Source organism: Balaenoptera ricei, chromosome 1 (assembly GCF_028023285.1).
Source record: "Balaenoptera ricei isolate mBalRic1 chromosome 1, mBalRic1.hap2, whole genome shotgun sequence".
Taxonomy (NCBI): Eukaryota; Metazoa; Chordata; class Mammalia; order Artiodactyla; family Balaenopteridae; genus Balaenoptera; species Balaenoptera ricei.
In genome coordinates this window covers 130884327-130907954 of record NC_082639.1, presented here as the reverse complement: position 1 = coordinate 130907954, position 23628 = coordinate 130884327, and the positions used below count along the sequence as shown (strand labels likewise).

General features: G+C 39.0%; 1 protein-coding gene across 1 annotated transcript; it reads right to left on the bottom strand.

Annotated features, from left to right (window-relative positions):
* Positions 1-12946: 12946 nt before the first annotated feature.
* On the bottom strand, positions 12947-16027 carry LOC132369774 (lymphotactin-like). Its single transcript, XM_059929485.1, has 3 exons — positions 15951-16027; positions 14013-14127; positions 12947-13109 (listed from the first exon to the last, which is right to left on the bottom strand). The coding sequence occupies exons 1-3, from the start codon at positions 16009-16011 to the stop codon at positions 12947-12949; spliced, it is 339 nt and encodes a 112-aa protein (XP_059785468.1). The 5' UTR covers positions 16012-16027.
* Between the last annotated feature and the right edge of the window lie 7601 nt (positions 16028-23628).

Here is a 23628-nt window from a genome sequence, read left to right as displayed (position 1 = left end):
TTCCTGATCTTAGTGGAAATGGTTTCAGTTTTTCACCATTGACAACGATGTTGGCTGTGGGTTTGTCATATATAGCTTTTATTATGTTGAGGTAAGTTCCCTCTATGCCTACTTTCTGGAGGGTTTTTATCATAAATGGGTGTTGAATTTTGTCGAAAGCTTTCTCTGCATCTATTGAGATGATCATATGGTTTTTATTCTTCAATTTGTTAATATGGTGTATCACATTGATTGATTCATGTATATTGAAGAATCCTTACATTCCTGGGATAAACCCCACTTGATCATGGTGTATGATCCTTTTAAGGTGCTGTTGGATTCTGTTTGCAAGTATTTTGTTGAGGATTTTTGCATCTATGTTCACCAGTGATATTGGTCTGTAGTTTTCTTTTTTGTGACATCTTTGTCGGTTTTGGTATCAGGGTGATGGTGGCATCACAGAATGAGTTTGGGAGTGTTCTTCCCTCTGCTATATCTTGGAAGAGTTTGAGAAGGGTAGGCGTTAGCTCTTCTCTAAATGTTTGATAGAATTCGCCTGTGAAGCCTCTGGTCCTGGGCTTTTGTTTGTTGGAAGATTTTAATCACAGTCTCAATTTCAGTGCTTGTGATTTGTCTGTTTATATTGTCTATTTCTTCCTGGTTCAGTCTCAGGAGGTTGTACTTTTCTAAGAATTTGTCCATTTCTTCCAGGTTGTCCATTTTATTGGCATAGAGTTGCTTGTAGTAATCGCTCATGATCCTTTGTATTTCTTCAGTGTCAGTTGTTACTTCTCCTTTTTCATTTCTAATTCTATTGATTTGAGTCTTCTCCCTTTTTTTCCTGATGAGTCTGGCCAGTGGTTTATCAATTTTGTTTATCTTCTCAAAGAACCAGCTTTTAGTTTTGTTGTTTTGCTATTGTTTCCTTCATTTCTTTTTCATTTATTTCTGATCTGATCTTTATGATTTCTTTCCTTCTGCTAACTTTGGTGTTTTTTGTTCTTCTTTCTCTAACTGCTTTAGGTGTAAGCTTAGGTTGGAGCTGTTTCTTGTTTACTGAGGTAGGATTGTATTGCTATAAACTTCTCTCTTAGAACTGCTTTTGCTGCATCCCGTAAGTTTTGGGTCATCATGTTTTCATTGTCATTTGTTTCTAGGTATTTTTTGATTTCCTCTTTGATTTCTTCAGTGATCTCTTGGTTATTAAGTAGTGTATTGTTTAACCTCCATGTGTTTGAATTTTTCACAAATTTTTTCCTGTAATTGATATCTAGTGTAATAGCATTGTGGTTGGAAAAGATACTTGATAAAATTTCAATTTACTTTTAATTTACCAAGGCTTGATTTGTGACCCAAGATATGATGTATCCCAGAAAATGTTCCATGAGCACTTGAGAGGAAAGTGTATTCTTTTTTTTTTTGGATGGAATGTCCTATAAATATCAATTAAGTCCATCTTGTTTTATGTATTATTTAAAGCTTGTGTTTCCTTATTTATTTTCATTTTGGATGATCTGTCCATTGGTGAAAGTGGGATGTTAAAGTCCCCTACTGTGATTGTGTTACTGTCAATTTCCCCTTTTATGGCTGTTATCATTTGCATTATGTATTGAGGTGCTCCTATGTTGGGTGCATAAATATTTACAATTGTTTTATCTTCTTCTTGGATTGATCCCTTGATCATTATGTAGTGTCCTTCTTTGTATCTTGTAATAGTCTTTACTTTAAAGTCTATTTTGTCTGACATGAGAATTGCTACTCCAGCTTTCTTTTGATTTCCATTTGCATGGAATATCTTTTTCCATTCCCTCACTCTCAGTCTGTATGTGTCCCTAGGTCTGAAGTGGGTCTCTTGTAGACAGCATATATACAGGCCTTGTTTTTGTCTCCATTCAGTCAGCCTATGTCTTTTGGTTGGAGCATTTAATCCATTTACATTTAAGATAGTTATTGATATGTGTGTTCCTACGACCATTTTCTTAATTGTTTTGGGTTTGTTATTGTAAGTGTTTTCCTTCTCTTGTGTTTCCTGCCTAGAGAAATTCCTTTAGCCTTTGTTGTAGAGTTGGTTTGGTGGTGCTGAATTCTCTTAACTTTTGCTTGTCTGTAAATGTTCTAATTTCTCCATCGAATCTGAATGACATCCATGCTGGATAGAATAATCTTGGTTGTAGGTTTTTCCCTTTCATCACTTTAAATATATCCTGCCACTCCCTTCTAGTTTGCAGAGTTTCTGCTGAATTATCAGATGTTAACCATATGGGGATTCCCTTGTGTGTTATTTGTTGTTTTTCCCTTGTTGCTTTTAATATTTTTTCTTTGTATTTAATTTTTGATAGTTTGATTAATATGTGTCTTGGTGTGTTTCTCCTTGGATTTATCCTGTATGGGACTCTCTGTGCTTCCTGGACTTGAATGACTATGTCCTTTCCCATATTAGGGATGTTTTCAACTATAAACTCTTCAAATATTTTCTCAGTCCCTTTCTTTTTATCTTCTTCTTCTGGAACCCCTACTATTCGGATGTTGGTGTGTTTAATGTTGTCCCAGATGTCTCTGAGACTGTCCTCAATTCTTTTCATTCTTTTTTCTTTATTCTGCTCTGTGGTAGTTATTTCCAATATTTTATCTTCCAGGTCACTTATCCTTTTTTCTGCCTCAGTTATTCTGCTATTGATTCCTTCTAGAGAATTTTTAATTTCATTTATTGTGTTGTTCATCATTGTTTGTTTGCTCTTTAGTTCTTCCAGGTCCTTGTTAAATGTTTCTTCTGTTTTCTCCATTCTATTTCCAAGATTTTGGATCATCTTTACTATTATTATTCTGAATTCTTTTTCAGGTAGGCTGCCTATTTCCTCTTCATTTGTTTGGTCTGGTGGGTTTTTACCTTGTTCCTTCATCTGCTGTGTATTTCTCTGTCTTCTCATTTTGCTTAATTTACTGTGTTTGGGGTCTCCTTTTTGCTGGCTGCAGGTTCATAGTTCCTGTTGTTTTTGGTGTCTGCTCCCAGGGGCTAAGGTTGGTTCAGTGGGTTGTGTAGGCTTACTGGTGGAGGAGACTGGTGCCTGTTTTCTGGTGGATGAGGCTAGATCTTGTCTGTCTGGTGGGCAGCACAATGTCCCGTAGTGTGTTTTGGTGTGTCTGTGAACTTATTATGATATTAGGCCACCTCTCTGCTAATGGGTGATGTTGTGTTCCTGTCTTGTTAATTGTTTGGCATAGGGTGTCCAGCACTGTAGCTTGCTGGTCGTTGAGTGGAGCTGGAGATGGATATCTTCGCGTTGAAATGGAGATCTTTGAGAGAGCTTTCGCTGTTTGATATTACATGGAGCTGGGACGCCTCAGGTGGACCAATGTCCTGAACTCTGCTCTCCCATCTCAGAGGCTCAGGCCTGACACCCAGCCCGAGCACCAAGACCCTGTCAGCCACACAGCAGGCTAGTCTTGGGCACCGCAAGATGAGCAGACCTCCACACTGGCCGCCAGAACCTTAAAATATATATAAAGGCTTTAACGGGATTCAGTCACGTATACAGACCATCCAGATGGTCTCAGCCACCCATCGTACTCCTCTCCTTTGGCTTTTAAATGCTACTCATCTTCCATGGCCAGGTTGAAGTCTTTTTACAAGCTTTCCTTGACTTACTCCAGTCAACCCACAGTAACCTGCACTTTCTCTGAAACCCGTACACCATTGACCTTACCAGCATCATCAAATCATCTAAATGCATGCCACCACTAGTGAGTTTATAACACACGGCAGATATCAATGACTGATCACAGCACTCTTTCCACTGAGCCAGGAAGTAGCCTCAAGATTGCACCCAATACAGAATGTCAGGCAGCCACTGCCAGTCAAGTGGAGTTTATTCTTTGAAAGAAACATACTGTCATCCTCCATCCATTCCATTAACTAGGCAGTTATCATTCACTTCTATCTTCTGTTATCATTACATCCTCATGTGTAGGTATTATCTCCACAACTACATACTAAATACCTTAAGTGATGGAGACTACGTCTTATGTTTCTTTTAATAGTTCTAATTCAGCAGCTATATGTTGAGCTCAGATGATGGGAAAGCCCTGTTGTTGGTGCTACAGAGAATACAGGGACAAATAAGACACAGTCCCTCCTGCCAAAGGTTCCGATTTTTTGAGGGATAAGTAGTTCATAAATATCTACAACTCATAGCAGAGTAAAATGAACGTCATAAGAAAGTCCTGAAGGTTCAGAGAAGCCACAGATCAGATCCAGTTGGAAGGAGAGGGGAAGGTTTCTTAGAGAAAGTGGTACCTGAGATGAACACTGATGATTGGAGAAAGAGAAAGAGGAGAAAGAATGTCACTCTCCAGGCACAATGAAGAGCATAAGCAAAGCCACCAAAAGAGGAAAGTTTAGAACCCTTCACATATCTACTTTGGCCCCAAAGTATTGATACTTAGCATGACCTCTCATTCATAGTAGGTATTCAGTGAGCACTAGTAGGTAGATGCTTTATGCAGTACCTGGTTAATTAACAATATAAAGGAACCGAAGAGTCTGTGAGCACCTTACATGAACACATGCACACACACACAACACACTCCAGAACATCAGACATTTCCAAAAATGGGACTCCAGGCTCCAGCAGGTTACAGAGATACAAGTGAGGGAACACGGAGTAGATTCCTTTTTCTGATTGTGTTGATGCTATTGATGGATTACGGTTTTATTCTTTTGGGATTATGGATCTGAGACATTTTTGGTCTCCAATCTTTTGAGGAATTTATGTTCAATAGATATTCTTGGGATGTTTATCAATGGTATGTGGAAAGAAGCTTTGTACTCAGGTTAACTTGAGGAAACACCTGTCAACTGAGAAAAAAATGCACAACATGAGAATTGTGAGTTAAGTTTTATTGGGGGCAAAATAAGGACTATAGCCTGGGAGACAGCCTCTCAGATAGCTCTGAGAAACTGCTCTGAAGAGGTGGGGTTGGGGGGTTAGTATATATGTGATTTTGGTGAAGGGGGATACATGCAATCAGGCACACATTTTGGCAGAGGCTTGCTGCTAGTCACAAAGAGCAGATGTCTCCGTTAATGATTTTAGTGTTTTTCTGGATATGAGAAGATGCAAGAATTTGGGCTCATAAAATCTTCTGAAAATATCTATCTGAAGGCCTGTTCTGCTAGTTTTTCTCAGAGTAGAGTGCCTCATTCCTGATCTCCACACTGAACTCCACACTGAACTCCTTTCAGGGTGTGTTGAAGGTCAGCAACTGCAGTGGCTAGTGACTTAATTCTTGTAGAGGCACATGGCAAGTGACAATTCTTAGCTGGCACACAGATCTAAGTGAGGTTTAATGGCTGTCTTTTTCATAGTACTTTTCAGAGACTTTGACAAGCTATGTCACCGTGATTCTCCAACAGGAGGAGGATGGTATGATCATTTCCTAAATACATTTGACTATAGTATCTTTTTTAAAATGGATTCTCTCATGGTACAAATATTCCATAGAACACTTTATGACTTGATGAGTTAAATGCAATTATTTAGAAAATATAGAAAATTAAACCTAGTTTTGCCTAAATGGTGAAGACAGAAGTATCAACCAGTAAATGTGAGCATACAGGAAATCTTATAGATGCTTGATCTATTCCCTTTTATATCTACCCTCAATTTTACCACCTCCCATCCCAACCTATCCACTAGGGATAATAAAATCTATCATTTATTGAGTCTTCACTATGTGCAGGCTCTGTTTTAAGTGCTTTGACCCTCACAATAATCCTATGATGTCAGCACTATTATTATTCTAATTTTATAAATGAGGTAACCTAAGGCACAGAGAAATTGAAGAATTTCCCCATGGTCACCTATATAGTAAGTGGTAAAGCCAGTATACAAATGTATACCAAGCAGAGCTACACTTCTAACTACCACACCAGTGTCTACCCCAGAGAGCAAGAAGGGGAGAGAAAGATAGAGAGAGCACATGACTATTCTTCTCTCCTCTTTCACCCGCTGCTTATGACAGGTTAATTTGCCAATACTCCTCTCACCCATCCATCTCTCCACCCACCCATCTCCCTTACCCAGGCTTCAGAGAAATGGGAATCCACTCTTCCCTCATAGAGCATCTGGTGCTTCTGGTTAAGATCATCTCAGTCTAGCCATGTGGCCTTTTGTTTCCTTACTCTATAATGTGAAACTTCTTCCTAAATATCTCATTCAGCAATTCCACCTTGATGAGAGAAATCACAAGTTTCAGGAGGAAGCAAATTATACAGCCTCAGCAATTACTCTAGGCAACACAGTGTGAAAGGAAATCAACATATATCACTTGTATTTGATTGAAATTTCTTTTGGAAGGATTGATGGGGGAGGCAGGGGTGGGGGGCAACTTTCTCTCAGCAGAGATTCCTCTAAATTTCCTTCCTAGCTTCCAAAATAATAATTCCAGGTCACTGCTCTGGCCTTCCACTCTCAGCAGTCTGTCCCAATTTTTACTACTTCCTCCCAAAGAAAGAAAAAAATCCCTTTGACCTTCTCCCTCGACCTCTCTCATCAGACTCCACCTTGCTGTCATGCTTGGGCACTCCTAACTCCCACTCAAAACCTTTTCTTTCACCTCATTTCTTTTTTTTTCTCATTATGGATTCATATCTTTGCTCCTCTCTGCCTCTCACTGCCATGTGACAAATCCCTCTTAAAATAACGCTGGTGACTCACCCAGTGGATACTGTATTCCTTTTATATGTACCTTTTTTCCCCAAGGGGCATAAAGAGTTTCACAGATATTCAGTCTTATTTTTACCTCATCCTTGTAAAAAGATAGTCTGTCAAACAGGGATAGAAATGTAGTTTGGGCTTTAAGTCTGAATTACTTGAGTATTAAGGCTGATAATCAGTTTTTTAGTCTTTCAGACCTCCTCCTTCTCTGCATCTCTTCCTTGGTACTATTTATTTTCTTCAGAGTCTATTAGTAACCACACCAGAAATTAGACTAAAATCTTACCAATCAGTTGTGCTGTTTCTTAACCAGCCACCCAAGCCGGAAACCTCAGTGCAGTTTCAACTCCTCAAACTAACTTATTCTCCACATCCAGTTGATAACCAAGCCATTCTAATTCTGTCTCAAGCCCCTCACTGCTACAACCTAATTCAGGCCACCATATCCTCCAGGCTGGACCCATCTTTTCCAACCTGACTCAGTGTTCACTTCACTATTCCCCTCCACCCTCAACCATTTTCTGCCCTCCTCCAAGTCAAATCTTATTATGCTGCTCCCTGGGACCCTCTATTTAAAACCACACCATTTGGCATGGCACTCTGGGTGATCTCAATCTAGCCTTGGCTTCCTTTCCTCTGTGATTTCTGAGCTCTATACCCCAGCCACCCCACCAGAAATGAGCAGTTTCCCTGAACAGGCCTTGATTTACCTGCCTCTGTGCTTTCTCATTCGCACACTTCCCTCTGGCAGGAGTGTCCACCCCTACTGTTTCATCCTGGCATTTTTCTTCTCAGGTTTAAAGGTACAGTTTTTATATCACCTTTTCTGCAGAGCTTTTCCTAACTTTCCCAGCACAGATTTAAATATTCTCTCTTCTGCATTCCTATAGCTCTTTATGATAACTGCTAATGTACAGATATGTATAATGTAGTGTATATTCCACAAAAATTTATTGGAAGCCTATGATGTGCCAGGCACTATACCAGGTACTAGGTACACAGAGATCAAATTCGTAGTCCCTACCCTGACTACTAAGTAAGATAGAAAGTAAAGAAAAATAAATTTGTATTTCAGGGTGATATGAATGATAGTAGAGGTAAGCCCAGGGGCTAAGTGGGCCCATGAGAGGGGTGTCACCTAGGCTGGGGACATCAGAAAGGTCTCTAAGAGGAGGTGAGCCCTTAGCTAAGTTGTTTGGAACATTCAAGTGGGAATGGCTTTGGTGACTGCACTTTCTCCCCATGAGATCATGGGCTTTATGATAGCAGACTAGATTCTGTGCTCCTTGTACTCTGCAGTTGCTTCACAAATATTCAGAAAATTGAATAAATCCCAAAATGATTGGTCTGTGGATGTCTAAAACCCAACTGATATCAAGTTTATTGCCTCTCAACCCTGCCTTCTCCTTCCTCTTGGTGGTTGGCTTCAATCTTGGCTCCACAGATCCAATCTTAGCTCAGCCAATAAAAAAGTGTAAATAATAAAGCAAGTCCCATAATTGCAATATTTTCCCATCCCAAACCTGGCTCCCCACATCCAAAGAAGCAGTGATTGGATTGGCTGGTCTGAGGCATTTGGCATGTACAGCGGGGCTACACAGCCAGAGTTAGGCAATTGTGCATCGTTAACGTGCTCCCGGGCTAAGCAGAAAAAAACCATGGGGAAAAGGAAAAATGTGTCACAGCATGCCAGGCCAAGTTCAAAATTTATCAGGCCCAGAGCCACTTCCCAACTGTCTTCCCAGCTCCTGTCTTCCTCTCTGCACTCCGTTTACCACCTGGCAGCCAGCGTCATTTCTCACTACCTTTAGGATGGAGTAAAACTCCTCCATCTGGCAGAGAAAGCCATTGGTGATCTCCTCCATCTCTCTAACCTCACCTTTTGCTCACACTCTCTTTGTTGTCAAATCTTAACTTTGTCTCTCAGTCATATTAAACTACTTTCATTTCCTTAATGCATCTGGATTTCTCTCGCCTGCTGGTCTTTTTATGTGTTGCTTGTTCCTTTGTCTGGATTGCACTGAACTCTCCTCGATAACTGACTCATTCTTTAGGTCTCAGGTTAAAAGCTATTTTCAAGGGGAAGCCTGTCCTGACCCTCTCCACCTGCTAAGACCTGGACAGGTTTGCTCCTGTCTGCCCAAACTTCACACTCCCTGTTTCCCCTATCATCACAGGTTACATTATTGTTGAAATTGTCTGCTTAGTTGTGTAAGCTCCCTGAAGGTGAGGATTGTGTCTGGTTTCACCACTGCGTTCCAGTGCTCAGCAAAGCGTCTGAACTACGTTAGGCACTCAATAAGAATCTGTTGGTTGAGTGAGTAGATAAAAGAACCCTGGGGTGGAGTGGAAGGTTGGGGTTAGCAGACTATTATATATAGAAAACTATTATATATAGAATGGATAAACAACAACTATTATATATAGAATGGATAAACAAAAACTATTATATATAGAATGGATAAACAACAACTATTATATATAGAATGGATAAACAACAAAGTCCTACTGTATAGCACAGAGAACTATATTCAATCTCCTGTGATGAACCATAATGGAAAAGAATATATATATACATATATAATATACATATATGTAAAAAACTGAGTCACTTTGCTGTACAGCAGTAATTAACACAACATTGTAAATCAACTATACTTCAATATAAAAAAATAAATATAAATAAATAAACAAATAAATACCCTGGAGTAAGGAATAGAAGGCACATCTTATCAGAATGTAAGCTCTGTGAAAGCAGGGGCTTTGTTCTGCTTATGGTTACAGCCTCTGGCATATAATAGACCCTCAACAAATATTTACTGAATGAATGAGCTAATTAATTAATTAGGTTGGCTAAATGAAAATATTATGTAGGTCTTAGTAGACTTTTCATGGGTATATTACATATGGTTTGGTCTTCAGGAAACTGGCTCCTAAAGCGAGGAAGGCAGCATGACATAGTGGTCAAGAGCATGAACTTGGAGCCAGGCTTCCATGGGTTCAAATCTGAACTCTATCCAACACAAGCCAATAGTTTATGTCTTAGGTGTTTTGTCTTTAACTGATGTCTATAATGTGATTAAATGTCTTAACATTTGCAAATCAATGAAATAGTGCTGGTTACATAGTAAAAACTATTTAAGTATTTGCTATAGACAACAGAACAATATTACAAAATAGAAAGTCAAGAAGTATGGTCCACAGTTGACAAAATAAGAAATAAATGATAGGTATATTACCTAAAATCTATAAACATAATTAAAATATCAACATAATTATATGCAGAGAATGGAAGAAGTGAACTAAATCCTCATGTATCATAAAGGCAACCACAAACAATGCCGCAAATTGATAGCCCAGGACTTAATGGTGACCAAACATTGGTGATTTGAAGGTGACTATCAGAAGAACCATCAGCTTAAAAGAATTAAAGCAGTTGTCTGTGAGGAGGAAGGTTAGAAAACAGGAACAATAGGGCAGGGAATTATCCATTTTCATTACTATTCCTTTTGTACTACTTAAACTTTTGACCATGTTCATGTATTACTTTGATAAAATAAAAATATTTTTAAATAATTGCATAGAAAAAGTCAAATGGGAAGTACTTGTTATAGTCTTCAAATACTTCTAATTTATTTTTTAAAATCTGAGACTGGTGAGATAATGTGGCCCTGCTCAGAGATTGCCTACATCATGCCCACTCTAAGAAGACTTGTACATTATCACTCTCCTTCCTGAGGCTGAGATATCACAGAAAATTGCTCTCTGAGATCAGGCTCAGTTTCTCAATAACTATGCTCTTAGCCAAGACAATCAAGCTCTCTGTGGCTCAATTTTCTCACCAATTAAATTGCAGTAACAGTTTTATACTCACTGTATTGTTACATCAAATATCTAGGAAAGAATAGAATACTCTACAAATATTACAATCACAGTGGAAGAATTTCTTAGAGAAGAGAGAAATATGTGACAACATCTTTCTTCAAACCAACTTAGGATGCATCCTCCATTTCTTATTAATAATAGTCATTCATAATTATGTATAAATTCAGAAAAAAATTTAGAGAACATTCTCAGGATAATTATTCCCTTCTCTCTTGAGCATGCCCATATTAATACCTGTTTCAAATGCTCGACTACAATTGGTTTTCTTACATCATAGTGTCATCCGCTGGACTGGGAGTTCCTGGAGAGCAGAAGTGGTGTTTTACTTATCTTGATGTATACTAAGCTTAACACAGTGCCTGTCTTATAGCAAGTACCCAAAAATGTTTGCTGAATTGAACTTTCTGTTAATTAAGTTTATTTTGTGTTATATATAATTTTAGAAATATGAAAGAATAGAATGAAGGAAATAATGTAATATGTGTTATTCCTCCCATTCATCCAACAAATATCAATTGACTCCCCACACACAGTTCTATGCTAGGCACTGGGGACCTGGTGTAATAATACACACAAGCAGCTTCCAGTCTAATTGCAGGATTGGGGTGGGGGAAGCACAGACAGGCAAATAAGCAATTTCAATATAAATTGGTAAGTTTTAGGTTAAAGTTAAGTATAAGACACCACAAGAGCACAAAAGGGGGGTCGCCAGCCACTAAAAAAAATTAATATTTTGAGATCTCTTCTTCTTAGATTATTTCTTTGAATTGAATTGAAATCCATTAAACCACAGCATTATAGTTAGTAGACACAGGTCCCACCTAAATGATTCAACACATCCAGTCAATTAGTTAAAATTTATGTGCACTATTTGGTTGAAACCACTTAGCATCACATAGCCACCTTAGATAATGTGCCAAGTTAGTAAAATGTGTTTACCCATAACCTTCCACATGTCATATTATTATTATCTCATGAAAACCTCTAGGGTTTGGGAGACATTTGGGAAATGCAAGTACATGTTCATTCAGAAAACTTTCCTTTCTTCTTCTGTGACTTGACTTTGTTATGTTTCTCCCCTCATAAAACAGGTGTTTTCTTTTCGTGTTTTCTTAAAAACCAGCTTTGAAAATTATTGTGGGCAAATAGCAATGAGGAAGGGTAGATGACCCCACCTTTCACTATAAGGCAGTGTTTTAATGGTTTCCTCTGTGGTTCACTAGTTGGATGATTAGAAGTAAGCTGATTCCAACAAACTGCCCTCAGGTAACACTCTAAAAATACTTGACATTGTTGAGTGTCCCCTTAGGACTAGAAAACAGTTAGTCCTTTCTCTTCCTTTGAAGTTATCAAGGTCTGATTAGCTCTTAACTATTTAAAGTCAGATAGAAGTGAACGTGTACATCATCAACTACTTGGATAGTAGAGTCTTAAACATGAATCAAATTAGCAATTTAATAAGAACAGGAGGGCATAAGTCTGGGGTGTCTAGTGACCAGATGAAGTAACTTTAATTAAAACTTTACTGCAAATTGTGATCACATTCAAAAAATGTTCCAGGTGACAGTTTGGGATGTTAAAAAACTTACTGGCAAAAAAAAAAAAAAACATGACTTGTATGATAACTAGAGTAGTGACAATTATGGAAATCACAGAAAGACAGTGAGATCATTGCCCAATTTGAGGAGAACTGATTTTTGTTAGAATAAAGTATCTTTTCATCAAAAGTCTAATCCTTGCTACTTTGGCAAATGAAAGAACTGGCAAGATATATTTTTTTCATTCTTTTACAGGAGATCAAATGAAGCACAGAGGTATGAGAATTTGCTCCAGATCAAACTTGAATGAAGCCACTTTTTGAGTAGTGAACCCTCAGTATGGGGACCCAATAATTGTTGGATGATTTTCTTGCTTATTCCATAAAAAAAGAACTCCATTATGAAGACAGGTTGAAAGAGATTTTAAATTGTCATTATCACAGGTGTCAACTATGACTCATGTGTAGAGAACCATTTTACTCTGGAACCTAAGAATGATGAATATAGCTTTCATCTCTGATAAACACTGACCAAAATCTCTCCCATCATGGATACCACCAATGAAGTACAGTTAGGACAGAAAGAGAACACAAATTATGTATTATCTTTCCCAATATGTAATGAATAAACTTTGGGACTATTCTTAATAATAAATATTTATTAATAAGACCATCTAAATTAATATGAAAGACACAAAAAATAAAAATATAAAAAATAATTTGACTCATGCAGCACTTTTATAAAAGGTGAACATAATGTAATTAGTCCATGAGCTTTAAAGGGAAATGAGCTGGCTGGCTAGTGAGGGGACAAGATGCCAGAGGGTCACTACGCAGTCAGGGTCACAGCTGTACTGTTGGGTTGTTGGGCTCCTGTAGGCTTGGTCTGGCTCACATTTCTCCTGCTGGACTTGTCTATTGTTCGGACTGCTTTTTTCACCCATTCAACTTGTGGATCAGCACAGACTTTAAGGCCACGTCTGGTAATAAATCTGCAATGCAAAGAAAAGATAGACAAAGTTAGTCACATCCTCAAAGCCTTGGAACCAGAAGTTAAGATCAGATCATATATAAGAGATCTTGTGCAGAAATGACTGGACAAAACAGTCTTTCAGATTCAGGAGAATATAAATGAAAATCTTTCCTCTGCAATCTATTTTCCCATAAAGGAGAAATAGCTCCAGGTAAAACCCAGATCCCTGGTTCAGCATAAACTGCAGGCTCCTTTTCTCATCATTGCTACCAGGTGATGTAATTAAACAGGACATTTGAGGTCATCTAGTCCAATTATTACATATCATGTTCTTTTTCAAATTTAAACACACTCATCTCATTTTCTGGGTAAAAGGTGATTTCTTTATCATAGTTTTGGGGATAAAGTTGCAGTTGTGTGTTGGGAAGAGTTACTATTCTGAAAATGAGATCCTAGAAAGAGAATGGTACCATGTAGGCCAGTTGTTGACACTATTCCTTGAGATATGGCAACTGATAAAATATGGCACTCTACTCCAGCACACCATAAGGGCAGAGAAAGGCGGGGAAGGGGAGGGATGGGAAGGGAGGCATCCCACACCAGTGTGTCTCTACAGTCAAATCCTGATCTGAACCAGCCAGCTCTAAACCTAACCCTCAGGACTGAGCATATTATTCATCTGGTTCCCAGTTAGATTCTTCTGCTAAGATAAAGCAGAAAGGAGGGTGATATTCTTCACTTGGTTGCCAGTTTTTTGTCATAAACATTGTTTGGGGCTACATAAAGACATGGTTCATATGGAAAAACAGAAAGACTATTGGCTACGTTGAGGATTTCCTCCTTGTTGACATTTTTCCTGAGGAGGGCAGCATTTCTATATACTGTGTTCCATCAAGCCCAGATTTGGGGGAGAGCAACTCACATCACTGCTTTCATGAAGCCCTCCGTGATGGTGTAGGTCTTGAGTTTTTTAATTGGCAGTCGCTGGGTAGTCAGACTCACACAGATGGTCTTGTCTGGGACTTCAGTCCCCACACCTGGTAAAGAAAACCAAGCAAACAAAAATAAAATATAATTGTTAATACTATCAATGTTAGAGTGTTGTAAATAAAATAAAGAGTGATCTGATAAAGAATAATTTGGGGAAGGCAACACTAAATGTGGGAGAGGTAGCTCATTTTTGACTGAATAAATAAAGGTGTCCTCATTTTAAATGGTAAAATGTGAAATATGTAAGGGAAGGAGTTCATTCAATACTCATCCTCAATAGAAATGTCCCAGAAGGATTAAACTTTCTAAGTGTAGAGAACATCTTACATTGGAGAAGGGAAAATAACTTGGGAGAGTTAATAATAGTAAGGGTTTTCTAAAGTCTAAAAAGGGTTTCTAAGTGCTGATTTACTCCTAAGCCGGAGACTGGCATTTGCTACTCAGGGAAGCAAGTATTCTCAGAGAATATTTCTCAGAGAAATATTCAGCAAAAAAGCATCTTAAATAATATCCAATGATGATGAAGTTTGAGCTATAGTGTTGCTGGGGTCAGAAGGCTTTTTATAAACATGAAACTGGCCAGGTGTTCACTACCATTGCTCTTCAGCTCTCCTTCTCTCCATCACACAATATCCAGCCTGCACATTCTTAAACCTCTACATTTGCCAACTTACTTTTAATGCTGAACTGTCTCTGAATGCAGTGAAAGAGGGAAATACCCAAGTGTCTACAGTCTTCCTCAGTCTTATTTCCCCTACCCGTACATGGGTTTCTACCAAATGGCAGCCTGTTTTCTCAGACAAATGCCAGCCAGCCATGGTTAAGACAACATTTGGCCTAAAGTTTTGGCTTCATCAATATTTTTTTTTAATTTGGGGCACAATTTCAGGGAGTTGCAGACATTGCCATCTCTATTTATGGACAACTTTGGGATCCATGATCAGGTTCAGATATTCTAGTCTAAGTAATAAGTCTACTGATTAGGAGGTTGAAAGGAGAGTTAACTGAAACATTAATTATACCCAAAGGATATTCCCTCTTGTTGCCAGAGACACAAGGAGAAATATACTCCAACCAGTTGGGAAAAAGTGATCTTTTAAGAAATATGTGTAGAATGCTTATATAAGTCTCAGTATAACTAAGTCTCATCTGGGTATGTCTTGTAGGTTTATTTGATTGTATATAAGACGTTGATATTTGTTAGCACTTATGGTCTTTTATAAACTCAAGAAATTGATCATCAGCAGGAACAACATTCATAGCAGTAATAACAGACTCTCCTACACACTTAATGTAAAATTGATTTCCTGGGTGTAAAGGTATGAGCTACCAGTCATTTTTGTTTTCATAGAAAACATTGTTTTGCTTCAGAACATAAACCATCTAGCTCATTCCCACTTTATGAACTCTCAAAATTTTCGATAATTTATCAAGATCAATATTAAATAGGCAAAAGCTTCAAAGGTATATACAATCGTCATCAGCATTCCACAATTAACATTAATCAAGAAGTTAGGACTTGTGTGGAAACCTAATAAGTGATCATAAGATTTATTTCATTTTAATCACGGGTAAGCATATCAGTTATAACATTCTTCTTATAGATAAGTAAGCATAAGCACAGAGAGGTGAAGAAATTTACCCCAAATCACCCAGTTGTGAAAAATAGGAGCCCAGATTGTAACCAAGTTTTATCTTCAAAATCTACAAAGTCTCCTAGAGTCAAATTATTCCCATTTTGCACATGGGGAGCCTGAGGCTTAGCTCAGAGAAAGTTTACTCCAGTCAAAGCCTGAGTCAAAACCAAAACGTGTGGCCACTGCCTGCATACGTAGATGCTCCTTATCTCATAAGTAAGCTTTTGACTTACCTTCCACAGTGTATGCAGCAAGACAGCAGATCCCGAAGAAGGCCAGAATGAGAAGTCTCATGGCTGAAGTCCTGCTGAGCTGTGCAGCGAGAGGCTGAGGAACTGATCCTTTCAGTCTCTTTTATTCCTCCGGTGATCAGCGCACTTCCTGTGGTGAGAGGGGGCTTTCGAGATGGGTGTGGAATCACGGAAAGTCTTTGCAATACTGATGCTTTCTTTGGTTGAAAAAAAAAGTTCCTTTGTCCCCACTCATACTAACCCAACACTTTGTGGCCTTTTCTCCTCCTCCTGTGGTTAATGTGTCCGTGAAACCAAATGTGTGCACAAAAGAAACGTAGTTGTCTCATCTCTTGCCACCAGTCTAAATTCAAACCTTCCACTGCACACACACCCCAGGGCCATGGGAGTGTCATGGCCCAGCACAGGGACAGTGTAAAGGAAACAAGGTGGGTGGTCACTGTGGTCCATCTCCCCCTCCTGCCTCATGTAACATCAGCTGTGACATGAGGCTTCCACCACTGTGGATCCTAAGCCCAGTGACGCCTTAGGGAGGTGATGGGATTCTGTGGCTTCCCTGAGCTCCTCACTCCTCTGCCTTAATCTTCTTATTTCTCTCCTCTGCCCTCATTCAGGTGATCCCCTTTCTTTACACCAGCCTCCCCATATACCCAAGAAACATTTCAATAATGATGATTGGAGCCTGTCTATCTGCATGGGTTTGCCTTATTTTAACTTAATACATACATTTTTAAAAGATTTTGAAAAGTTGTCCTGACATAAAATTTTGGAAAAAAGAAAAAGGAAATTATCTGTAATCTTAGCATTCTGACTGTTTTCATTTTTAATGTTTTTCAATGAGTCTCTATGGGTATACATGTTTTGCAGAGTCGTGACAAATATAAATACTGTTTTTACATCTATGTAAATATGCTGCCATGTTTCTTCATAATCTTCATCTTTCTACTCTGACTAAACACATACACAGGCACAGTAAACCATTCCCTTTTAACTTATTGTTATGTAAACCACATCTATAAGTAAGTTTTCATTAAATACACTGACTCTTTTGCTTCTAATCACCAGGAGTAGGATTACGAGGCAAAATCATATGATCATCTTTGTAACTCTTGCGATATATTGACATATATACTTCCCAGAATGTAATTTCCATTTGCAATGCTTCCAGTAGTGTTTCACTGTAATGGTTACAAGACAACCTGTCTGTCACTCAATTTGCTCTTTTGGGTTTTGTCTTGTTTTGTTTAATATAGGTATGTGTAAAATGCATTTATTAATTATGTGTGTAGCTAAAAGGTTTTGTCATTACTATTCAGGGATATGAAAATAACATTCTGATTAAATATACATATAGCTAAAAGTTTTTGACATTGCTATTAAGGATATGAAAACAAATTCCTATATTTCTATGAAAATTATAGGTTAAGCTCTAAGATACTTTTCATTAATGGCATTTAATTTTCCACCCAGATTTTACTCAGAAATTCAAATAGTTTTTCGTTGTCTCCACCTAGCTACACCATCAGTTCTTAAACTCTGAACACACAATTCCACTCAAAATGCTTCTCTTCCTATTACTCCTTGACATGGAATAATGTGTTATCATCTATTCAGTTTCCAAATACAGATTACTTGCATCATCTTAGACTCATTGCTAGTCACCCATATGTTGTTCTCAACCAAGCTGGACTAAGTATACCTTCAAAGTAGCTCTTCTATATGTCTTCTCCTCTCTCTTCACACTGCTCAAGGCAGGACCTCATCACTCCTTGTTAGGACTACTGCAGTAGACCAATTGATTCCCCCGGCCTGGGTCTCCTCCCTTTCCAATGTATCCTCCACAGCCTTGCCAGAATAATCATTCTAAAGCCTTAATCTAATCAACTTGTTTTCATGCTGAGAACCTCTTTGCTACTTCCCATTGCCTACAGGATTCATTTCAAACCTCACATTGTCATAAATAAAGGTGTTCAAGATATAACACGCTTTTCTTTCAAGACTCATCTTTCACCATTCATGCACATGCTCCAAAACCTCTAGCCTTAACAAACATCTGTGTGATCATCCAAATGGGCCATTCTCTTTTCTACTCCCAACATATTGCTTCCTTTTTCTGGAATGCCCATCTCAGCTCCCTACATAATTATTTGTAAACTCCTCCTCTTTTTACAAGTTTTTCTGAATTCTCTAGAGACAATTAACTTGTGCCATCTTCAATGACCTCTTGGAACTTTCTAGCCACCACTGTTCTACCACTAATCTCATTTTATTCTCCTACTCAATTACATTTCTGCATCTTCCACTAGATGGCAGGCTCCTTGAGAGTAGGGAATTTGCCTCAGTGCTGTCTGGGTCTCTGGCACTAGCAAAATGTTTGCTACATAGTGGTCACTCATCAAAGGGTTTTTGAATAAATGAATTCTTTTCAAAAGACCAACATTATGATGATTGTACATTAAGTAAAGGATGAACATCTAAAAACATAAAGCCAGAATATTGTGCCTACGTCTTCCTCTCATGTTTATAGTCAAATCGGCAAATTGACCAATGGCTGAATTTTTACTTAGCATTTTGAAAGAGAATTTCTTAAACTCTGAGAATGAATTATTCATTTCAGTTTTTCCAAGCATGCACTAAAGTCTCTGATGGAGAAGAATTAAGCAACCAACAAAAATATAGAAACCTAGTACAAAATGGGCATAATCTGCTAATGTGTGGACGTTGATTGACAACAAGTTGAAAGATATTAGAACAAATATTTCTCATCCTTGACCCCTCTCTTTCTCTTACATGCCACACCCAATCTGTCAGAAAATACTGTTGTCTCTCTGTCTTCAAAATAGAATCTAAACCCTTCCCACCACCCCAAGAGACCCAACTTCAAGCCACAATCACTTCTTACCTGGATTCGTCCAACAGCCTCCTAAGTGATTTTCCTAATTGCACCCTTACTTTCTTTTGGTCAGTTTTCCAACCTGACAAAGTTGATCACGTCAAAATGTAAGTAATATGTTACTTCTCTGCTCAAAAATCCTTTGGTGTAGCACATTTTCATGAGTGAAAACCAGAGACTTTTTTTTCCCCATGTATTGTTTAATGTATTTACATGCTCTGCTGTACGTTAACCACTTAACTCTAGTGTAAAGGTTAAAGGACAAAAGTACTAATAATAAATATAGCAGAGAGACCTCCAAGATAGCGGAGGAGTAAGACATGGAAATCACCTTCCTCCCCACAAATACATCAGAAATACATCTACATGTAGAACAACTCCTACTGAACACTGGCAGAAGACCTCAGACCTCCCAAAAGTCAAGAAACTACTCACGTACCTGGGTAGGGCAAAGGAAAAAGAAAACACAGAGACAAAAGAATAGGGACAGGACCTGCACCTCTTGGAGGGAGCTGTGAAGGAGGAAAGGTTTCCACACACTAGGAAGCCCCTTCACTGGCAGAGATGGGTGGCAGGGAGAAAGCTTCGGAGCCACGGAGGAGAGCACAGCAAAAGGGGTGCAGAGGGCAAAGAGAAGAGATTCCCGCACTCAGATGATTGGTGCTGACCAGCACTCACCAGCCTGAGAGGCTTGTCTGCTCACCCGCTGGAGCAGGTGGGGGCTGGGAGCTGAGGTTTGGGCTTTGGAGGTGAGATCCCAGGGAGAGGACTGGGGTTGGCTGCATGAACACAGCCTGAAGGGGGCTAGTGCACCACAGCTAGCTGGGAGGGAGTTCAGGAAAAAGTCTGGAACCGCCTAAGAGGAAAGAGACCATTGTTTCAGGGTGCACAAGGAGAGTAGATTCAGAGCACTGCCTAAACGAGCTCCAGAGATGGGCACGAGCCATGGCTATCAGCGCAGACCCCAGACACAAGCATGAGATGCTAAGGCTGCTGCTGCAGCCACTAAGAACCCTGTGTGCAAGCACAGGTCACTATCCACACCTTCGCTCCTGGGAGCCTGTGCAGCCCGCCACTGCCAGGGTCCCGTGATCCAGGGACAACTTCCCCGGGAGAACACACGGTGCACCTCAGGCTGTTGCAACGTCATGCCAGCCTCTGCTGCTGCAGGCTTGCCCCGCATTCCATACCCCACCCTCCCCCCTGCCTGAATGAGCGAGAGCCCCCTAATCAGCTGCTACTTTAACCCTGTCCTGTCTGAGCGGGGAACAGATGCCCTCAGGTGACCTACACACAGAGGTCGGTCCAAATCCAAAGCTGAACCCCAGGAGCTGTGCGAACAAAAAAAAGAAAGGGAAATTTCTCCCAGCAGCCTCAGGAACAGCGGATTAAATCTCCACCATCAACTTGATGCACCCAACATCTCTTTAATACCTGAATAGACAACGAATCATGCCAAAATTGAGGTGGCAGATTTTGGGAGCAGCTGTAGACTTGGGGTTTTCTTTCTGCATCTAATTTGTTTCTGGTTTTATGTTTATCTTAGTTTAGTATTTAGAGTTTATTATCATTGGTAGATTTGTTTATTGATTTGGTTGCTATCTTCCTTTTTTTTAAATACAGTTATATTTTTTTTCTGTTACTCTTTTTGTGAGTGTGTATGTGTATATATCTTTGTGTGACTTTGTCTGTATAGCTTTACTTATACCATTTGTCCTAGGGTTCTGTGTGTCCGTTTTTTCTTTTCTGCTTTTGGGTCATTTTTTTTAATAGTTTTTAGCTCCTATTATCAATGGCGGATTTGTTTTTTAGTTTGGTTGCGCTCTTCATTCTTTATTTCTTTTTTTTAAATTAGTTTTTAATTTTTTATTTTTCATAATTTCTTTTTATTTTTTACTTTAATAACTTTATATTATCTTATTTCTTTCTTTCTTTTTTTCTCCCTTTTCTTCTGAGCCATGTGACTGACAGGGTCTTCGTGCTCCAGCTGGATGTCAGGCCTGTGCCTCTGAGGTGGGAGAGCTGAGTTCAGGACATTGGTCCACCAGAGACCTCCTGGCTCCACATAATCTCAAATGGGAAAAGCTCTCCCACAGATCTCCATCTCAACGCTAAGACCCAGTTCCACTCAATGACTAGCAAGCTACAGTGCTGGACAACCCATGCCAAACAATTAGCAAGACAGGAACACAACCACAGCCATTAGCAGAGAGGCTGCCTAAAATCATAATAAGTTCACAGACACCCCAAAACACACGACTGGACGTGGTCCTGCACACCAGAAAGACAAGATCCATCCTTATCCACCAGAAGACAGGCACCAGTCCTCTCCACTAGTAAGCCTATACAACCCACTGAACCAACCTTGCCCAGTAGGGGCAGACACCAAAAACAAAGGGAACTATGAAACTGCAGCCTGAGAAAAGGAGACTCCAAACACAATAAGTCAAGCAAAATGAGAAGACACAGAAACACACAGCAGATGAAGGAGCAAGGTAAAAACCCAATAGACCAAACAAATGAAGATGAAATAGGCAGTCTACCTGAAAAAGAATTCAGAGTAATGATAGTAAAGATGATCAAAAATCTTGGAAATAGAATGGAGAAAATACAAGAAATGTTAAACAAGGACCTACAAGAATTAAAGAGCAAACAATGAGGAACAACACAATAAATGAAATTAAAAATTCTCTAGAAGGAATCAATAGCAGAATAACTGAGGCAGAAAATGGGTAAGTGACCTGGAAGATAAAATATTGGAAATAACTACCACAGAGCAGAATAAAGAAAAAAGAATGAAAAGAATGGGACAGTCTCAGAGACTTCTGGGACAACATTAAATGAACCAAAACTCAAATTATACAGGACCCAGAAGAAGAAGAGAAAAAGAAAGAGACTGAGAGGGCTTCCCTGGTGGCGCAGTGGTTGGGAGTCTGCCTGCTAGTGCAGGGGACGCGGGTTCGAGCCCTGGTCTGGGAGGATCCCACATGCCGTGGAGCGGCTGGGCCCGTGAGCCACAGCTGCTGGGCCTGCACGTCTGGAGCCTGTGCTCCGCAACAAGAGAGGCCATGATAGTGAGAGGCCCGCACACCGCGATGAAGAGTGGCCCCCGCTTGCCGCGGCTGGAGGGGGCCCTCGCGCAGAGGCGAGGACCCAACACAGCCAAAAATAAATAAATGGATAAATATTTAAAAAAAAAAAAAAAAAAAGAAAGAGACTGAGAAAATATTTGAAGAGATTATAGTTGAAAACTTCCCTAATATGGGGAAGGAAATAGTCAATCAAGCCCAGGAAGTGCAGAGAATCCCATACAGGAGAAATCTAAGGAGAAACACACCAAGACACATATTAATCAAACTATCAAAAATTAAATACAAAGAAAAAATATTAAAAGCAACAAGGGAAAAACAATAAATAACATACAAGGGAATCCCCATATGGTTAACATCTGATCTCTCAGCAGAAACACTGCAAGCCAGATCTTTCAGGAGTGGCGGGACATATTTAAAGTTATGAAAGGGGAAAACCTACAACCAAGATTACTCTACCCAGCAAGGATCTCATGCAGATTCGATGGAGAAATTAAAAACTTTACAGACAAGCAAAAGTTAAGAGAATTCAGCACCACCAAACCAGCTTTACAACAAATGCTAAAGGAACTTCTCTAGGCAGGAAACACAAGAGAAGGAAAAGACCTACAATAACAAACCCAAAACAATTAAGAAAATGGGAATAAGAACATACACATCAATAACTACCTAAAATGTAAAAGGATTAAATTCTCCAACCAAAAGAAGTGCACCGGCTGAATGGATACAAAAACAAGACCTGTATATATGCTGTCTACAAGAGACCCACTTCAGACCTAGGGACACATACAGACTGAAAGTGAGGGCATGGAAAAAATTCCATGCAAATGTATATCAAAAGAAAGCTGGAGTAGCTATTCTCATATCAGACAAAACAGAATTTAAAATAAAGACTATTACAAGAGACAAAGAAGGACACTACGTAATGATCAAGGGATCACTCCAAGAAGAAGATATAACAATTGTAAATATTTATGCACCCAACTTAAGAGCATCTCAATACATAAGGCAAATGCTAACAGCCATAAAAGGGGAAATCGACAGTAACACAATCGTAGTAGGGGACTTTAACACCCCACTTTCACCAATGGACAGATCATTCAAAATGAAAATAAATAAGGAAACACAAGCTTTAGATGATAAATTAAATAAGATAGACTTAATTGATATTTATAGGACATTCCATCCAAAAACAACAGAATACACTTTATTCTGAAGCGCTCATGGAACATTCTCCAGGATAGATCATATCTTGGGTAGCAAATCAAGCCTTGGTAAATTTAAGAAAATTGAAATCGTATCAAGTATCTTTTCCAACCACAACGCTATGAGACTAGATATCAATTACAGGAAAAAATCTTTAAAAAATACAAAAACATGGTGGCTAAACAACATGCTACTTAATAACTAAGAGATCATTGAAGAAATCAAAGAGGAAATCAAAAAATACCTAGAAACAAATCACAATGAAAACTCGACGACCCAAAGCCTCTGGGATGGAGCAATAACAGTTTTAAGAGGGAAGTTGATAGCAGTACAATCCTACCTCAAGAAACAAGAAACATCTAAAAAAAACAACCTAAAGTTACACCTAAAGCAATTAGAGAAAGAAGAACCAAAAAACCCAAGTTAGCAGAAGGAAAGAAATCATAAAGATCAGATCAGAAATAAATGAAAA